The sequence below is a fragment of the Condylura cristata genome, unplaced genomic scaffold, assembly GCF_000260355.1.
Source record: "Condylura cristata isolate star-nosed mole 26May11 unplaced genomic scaffold, ConCri1.0 scaffold00009, whole genome shotgun sequence".
Lineage (NCBI taxonomy): Eukaryota > Metazoa > Chordata > Mammalia > Eulipotyphla > Talpidae > Condylura > Condylura cristata.
Window position 1 is genome coordinate 68,136 of NW_004567110.1, and position 5,835 is coordinate 73,970.

Here is a 5,835-nt window from a genome sequence, read left to right on the forward strand (position 1 = left end):
TGGCGCAGGAGCCGCAGCCACCGACTCGGGCCAGGTGCTCAGAGGTGACGCGGAGCTCCTTTCGGTTTATTTTAAGTCGGGCATCTCCAGGGTCGCCTCTGCGGCCCTCCGTGGCTTTGGCCTCACGCCGTTCCGGTCGCCACTGCTGTGCGTCATCGTCCCGCGACCGGCGGCCTGGGGCCCGGCGGGGGTCCCCCGGGGAGAACTGTCTCTGCGCCCGGGGTGCGGAGGCTCCAGAGCCAGCCGCCTGCGCCCGGGAGCGGGCTGGCGAGGCCGAGGCCACCGCGCCGCGTCTCTTCGCCGTCCCACGGGCCCCCGGGCTGCGCCCCGAGACTGCGCTGGCGTCGGACACTGCGCAGGCAAAGATGCGGGGGGAAAGGCCCGGACGCGACGGCGCCCCGGAGCGCCGAGAGAGAACGGAAAGCGGTCGCCCTCGACCTCAAACCCGAAGTGCTGCGGCGCATTGACGTGGGCGAGCAGCTCAGCCAGAGCACGCGGCGGCAACCCGAGATCACGGAGTAAAGGTCAAGGCGAGCTCGCCGGCAGCTGCCCCGTCGGGAGCCTCCCGGCCCACTCGCCATCGAAGTGCGGCATGGAGAGTGTGGAGCGGTTGTCGCACGGGTGGCCGGAGACCAGAGCCGGCGAACCGTGCCCGTGAGCGTCACCGCTGTTCAGGAGAAGGCCAGGAGTTTGACGGCTGACAGTGAGCAGGGCGAAAGCTCTCAAGCAGAAAGGTTCAGTGCGAGTAAAGGGTGGTTTGTGAGGTGCAAGGAGCGCCGGTTTGCCCCCCTTCGGGATGAGCAGCTCGGCCGGCAACACGAGCACCGACACGGATGTGCTGAGGCGCAGCGCATTGTGGAGGAAGGCGGGTGCACCGTCCCCCCCCAGCAGGTTTTCACTGTAGTGGAGACATTCTCTGTTGGAAGAGAACGCCTGAAGGGACATTTGACTCTGCAGAGGAGAAAGTCGAGCCCGGCTGGCCATCACCCAAAGACCGCTTGATGCTGCTGCTTGGTGGCAGTCCTGCTGGGGACTTTATGGTGAAGCCCTTACTGGTGTGTCGCACCGAGAACCCCACGGCTCTGTGGGGCTACTCCAGGCCAACTTGCCTGTGATTTGACGCTCAAACAGAAAGGCTTGGGTACCAAGAGCATCTTTCACGAGTGGGTCGCATACTTTTTTTGTCCTGCTGTTGAAAAATACTGTGCCCAGAATCGTCTCGCCAACAAAGCTTTGCTCATCCTAGACAGTGCACCGTGCCACCCCGTGAACCGGCGACCTGTCTGATAACGTAAGGGTGGAGTAACTCCATGGGACACTGCCGACTCCATCCAGCTCATGACTCAAGGTTTCACCTGTCTTCAGAGCTCATTACCGGCGAAGAACTTTCGAGCACATCGTGGAAGCAACAGATGGGAGCACCCAGCTGTGATCAGGGAGTTTTGGAGGAATCACAGCATCATGGATGCCGTGGCTTGGGAGGCGCTCAGGCCAGGGACAGAGAACGGTGCTTGGCCTGAATGCGTCCAGGTCCGCGGTGTGTCCTCGACAGATAACATCGCACAACTTCAACAGGACATTTTGGTTCTGGCTGGGAAGGTGACTCTGGAACAGCTGGTGGAAGCTGATGTGGACCGTCTGCCGCAGTCCCACGAGGCCCAACTCAAATGCAGAGCTGATGCGGCTGGAGCAGGAGCCAGCCACAGAGGAGGAGAGCGAGGACGCCCCCAGCCCTGCGCCAGCCAACCGCAGGCGCGTGCTCAGCAGCCTTCGTGCCCTTGGAGGCCGCTTGCAGGTGCTTGCTGATAGCCCAGACGGGGGTGGAAACGAAGCATTTCCAGAGCAATCCTGATGCAGTAAACTGCTCCAGGGAATTGTACAGCTCACGGCAGCTGTCTGAGGCCGTTTTCTGGTGTTTGTGACCTCTCAAAACCTGGGTGAAAAATTAGTCAGGCCAAGAGAAACGCAGATCTCTTTAGGGAGAACGAGCATTCCAAGTAAGGTCAAAGGCAGTTGCCAAGAGGCAGTGGGGGGGCAGTTGCACCACATCTCACAGATAATAGGCTCACGGGCCTGAGAAGTTCTTTTAAGAATGTGGAAGAAAAGTACCAAAATGCAGTAGGAAGTTGCGCAAAAGAAATAATTTATAAATAAGGCAGACCTTAAAACATGAAAAGTTAAAAAAACAAACAAAACATGAAAAGTTCAACCTTGCCCATAGAGATGCCAATGAAAGCGTGTGCTCCTGCGCCGCTGCCCGGATCAGCAAGGAGGCAGGTGGGCCAGGACACGGCGTCTGACCGCAGCGAGGGCTCCGTGAGGCTGCGTGTCAGCCCGCCAGGAGGGCGACCGTGGCCCTCCGATGATGAATAGGTCCCTCACTTCATCAGCTGCCTCAGAAGCTACGCCTCCAAGACAGTATACACGCCGATGACCGACTGCAGCCCCTTATCACAAAGCCTCTGGGCTGGTGCGGGCGCAGAATGCAGCACACGGTAGACCCAGCGGTGGCCTGGAGCAGAGGGCGAGGCGGGCTGTGCCCACTGATGAGCACTTTGCACCACACACGGTGACCGGGAAAGAGCCTACATGCAAGAGCCTAGCTGCTGCCGCTTGTGAGAGAAAAGAGGAAGTAAAATATGCACGTATCTTACGTGTGAAAGAAGAAACAGGAAGGAGACAACGGGAACTAATGGCAGGGAGGGGTGATGCTCAGTTGACTCTTTACCTTTTGTAAAATTCAGACTTTGGAAGCTTGTTAATAAAAGAAGCAGAAATATGGATTAGGACTAACCCAGGGTTGAGCAGATGACTTTATGGTGAACCGGTGCAGGTTACTGACTGCGAAGGAAAGACGAGAAGTTGAGCAAGGGGTGGCATGGGCCTGGGCAGGCTGGAGCCCGGAACACCGGGTTTTAAGCCTCTGGGCAGCCACAGAGGGACAGAGGGCACCTTTTCTAGCGCTGCGCATTGACAGGCTGCATCCTGTCCAGCAAATACCACTGTCCACTAAGTGGCACTAGCACCCGGAGAAGTGGCTGGTTTCAGGCAGGGCTGCAGGCGCAGGAAAGCCTGGGCGGCCTCGCTGTGGCAGCGAGTGGCTGGAACACTGAGCACATTTGGGGTGACTTGAGCAGCACAATAACGAGCTGCAGGATGGGGTGGTGGCGCAGTAACAGGCCGTGAATGTGGAGAAGGGAAATCCCGTCAACAGACGCCCGCCCAATGCGGACGGAATGTCGGGAGGGGAGAGTCGCCGGCCCTCCAGTGAGACCCCGCAGCTGCGCTGCGGTCTCAGAGCTTCTTCCACAAGAAACCCCGGAGCCACAAGCTGTGTGATTTCATAGCAGGAAGCCCCAGCCTGCCTCCGGGACAGCGAGGACAATGTGCCCTGTGGGGCCCAGAACCGCCGCCGGACGCGGCCTCAGGCCCAGCGGGCGAGGCTGTTCAGTGGCGGCGTCTCGGGCCCTTGCTGCCCTCTGCCGGGAGGCGGCGCCCTGGCTTGGACGCAGGGACAGGCACAGCAGGGCAGAGGCACCATCTCTGCAACTCACATTCAGGCGGTTCGGGGAAGCGGGCAGAGCAAGAAGCCAGCGGGGAGACGTCGGCATCTGGGGCCCAGGAGGTGGACAGGGGGTGGGGGTGGCCTGCGGCCACTCTTAATTCTAAGTTTATCAAAGAGCGCCCAGGCGCTTCCTGACTGGACGGGCTGAGCGGAGGCAACTTCAGCTTCAGCCCTTGGGGGGCTTCTCCCCTGGCTGGACCGGCCTACTGCCCACTGCCCTCTGGCCAAGCCCTGGCGAACACCTGGACACCAGTGACATCTGAGTCACAGTCCCTTCCAGATCCAGCCAGACTACAGGTCGTATCTGCAGAGCCCCACACAGCTCGAGGCAACCTGGGAGGGTCGGGGCCTGCGGCCCAACACCTCACAGCAGGGCCCGGTGGCCTGCGGGGTCAGGGCCCCAGGACAGCTCACAGACAGTTGTCTGCGAGGCAGGCTCCACTCTGCCTGGGCCCCCAGGTGTCTGCCGTTGAGGCGCTGCCCGCCCCGGGGCGCTCTGCCACCGGCCACAGGGAGAAGCCGCGACTTCCCAGGCCTGAGCCTGCCCCTGCAGTGGCGACCAGCCTGGTGCCGAATTCACACACACGCACCTGGAGCTTGGGTTTAATGGGGGCAGCGGTGCAGTCACAGCGGGCGTGGGCTGCAGGCCCAGCGGGGCCTCTGGCCACTGCCCTGTGCGGGCTCAGGCCCACATGAGTCTGTGTAAGGGGAAGAGAACAGTGGTGGGGACAGGGCGTGGCAAGAGGAAGTTCCCGAGTACAGTGGCTCCCGTGGGGTTGGGTGGCGAGACTGGACAGGACCCCACGGCAGAGGCGACGGGCAGGGCCAAGCAGTCTGCTACGAGGCCGAGGACCCCTTCACGCCTGGGGAAGGGGGTGGGGCAGGGCCTCTGCGGCCTGGACACGCTCGGGGCTGGCGTCCACCGCCCACCTGCGCCTGGTTCTGGGCAAGAGGATGCTCAGGCTGCCCCGCAGGTCGGCCACTGCGCTGCTGCCCTCCCCCTCTGCTCATCAGGAGAGGGGGCGTGTCCCCCAAGGTCCCAGCTCCCCCCCAGGCCCCCCGTTGCGGATGCGGAGTGTGACCACCCACCTCCACCTGGGGCCAACCGGGCCTCCTGTGAGCAAATATTAGCAGCTCTTGGCCTCCTGTCCCCAGAGAAGGCCCCTGAGTGTCAGATCGGCTGGGGAGACGCGGCTGCCCGCACCTGGGGCTGGGCCCGCCTGCAGCTCGGAGCACCAGGGTGAGCGGGTGGGAGCCTGTCCACGGGGAAGAGCTGCCGGCCCCTCCCTGGCACGCGGTCTGGACAAACCAGGGAAGCTGGGGATGCCACGGGGACGGCAGGGCAGCCGAAGGCCTGGAGAGACGAGCCCGAGGGACTCCCACCCCCACCGCCCGGCCAGAGCAGCCTTGGGGGCGGGTGCCGCCCCCACAGTGGGTGCCCAGAGCAGCAGCCGCAGCGTTCCTCAGGCCTGGCGTCGCCGCTGGGCCCCGCAGCCCGGAGAGGCCCGAGCCGCCCGAGGGAGAAGAGCCTGGCCGTGGCCACGGCCCCGGGGTCTAGGCGTCCAGGTCTGGCCGCGTCTCCTGGAACAGGGACCGCTTGCGCAGCGTCAGCCGGGCGCACTTGGGGCACGAGGTGGAGTTGTCGTAGTAGCAGTCCCTGGGGGGACGCGACAGTGAGGTGGGCGCCCCAGGGTGCCTGCCCGGCCCGGGCAGGGCAGCCCCCGCTCGCGCTGCCCCCCACAGGCGGTCCACGTCACAGTCTAGAAGGGCACCTCGGTATCCAGCATCTGTCCAGCCACAACTGTGGCGTGGCGGGCTCGCAGCCCTTTCTGCCGCCCAGCGGGTGGCCGCGACCACCCCGCCGGGGCAAGGGGAGGCGAGGGGGTCGCCGGACACAGCCTGCCGAGCGGGCTGGCGAAGGCTGCCGCGTGCACGGCTCTGCCAGAGCCACGGGCTCTTTGGCGCGCCCTAAGGTCAGCCCCCGTGCTGAAATGAAAGTGGCCCCGGGCCTGGGAGTGCTTGGAGAGCACACGTGGCCGGCCTGGGGGTGCAGGCGCCTGCAGGCGCCCTCCCCCACCCGCTGGAGCGAGCATGCGCAGAGGGCTTCTGCGCTCAGGCAGCGGCGTCACCCTGGGCTCATGCGCGGCCCCGCCCCGCGGCGCACCGACCTGTGGAAGACGGCGGAGCAGTCCGTGCACACCGAGGTGTGGCTGTCGAAGGGGAACAGCACGTCGCCCTCCCTGCACAGCTCGCACACGAAGCCCTTGGCC

General features: G+C 63.9%; 2 protein-coding genes across 2 annotated transcripts in view; one reads left to right on the top strand and one right to left on the bottom strand.

Moving 5' to 3' along the window:
- The window catches only part of CENPBD1 (CENPB DNA-binding domains containing 1), a 4,945-nt gene extending 899 nt beyond the window's left edge, over window positions 1-4,046 (top strand). The window contains 4 exon segments of the mRNA XM_012722842.1: window positions 77-489; window positions 492-588; window positions 591-651; window positions 654-4,046. Of these exon segments, the coding sequence (XP_012578296.1) occupies window positions 77-489; window positions 492-588; window positions 591-651; window positions 654-1,002 (920 nt within the window). The 3' untranslated portion in view covers window positions 1,003-4,046.
- Window positions 4,047-4,152: 106 nt separating this feature from the next.
- Window positions 4,153-5,835, bottom strand: part of DEF8 (differentially expressed in FDCP 8 homolog (mouse)) — a gene marked incomplete at its 5' end in the record, with an annotated part of 6,209 nt that continues 4,526 nt past the window's right edge. Inside the window, 2 exons of the mRNA XM_012722843.1 lie at window positions 4,153-5,222; window positions 5,734-5,828. Of these exons, the coding sequence (XP_012578297.1) occupies window positions 5,120-5,222; window positions 5,734-5,828 (198 nt within the window). The remainder of the gene's footprint in view (window positions 5,223-5,733; window positions 5,829-5,835) is intronic.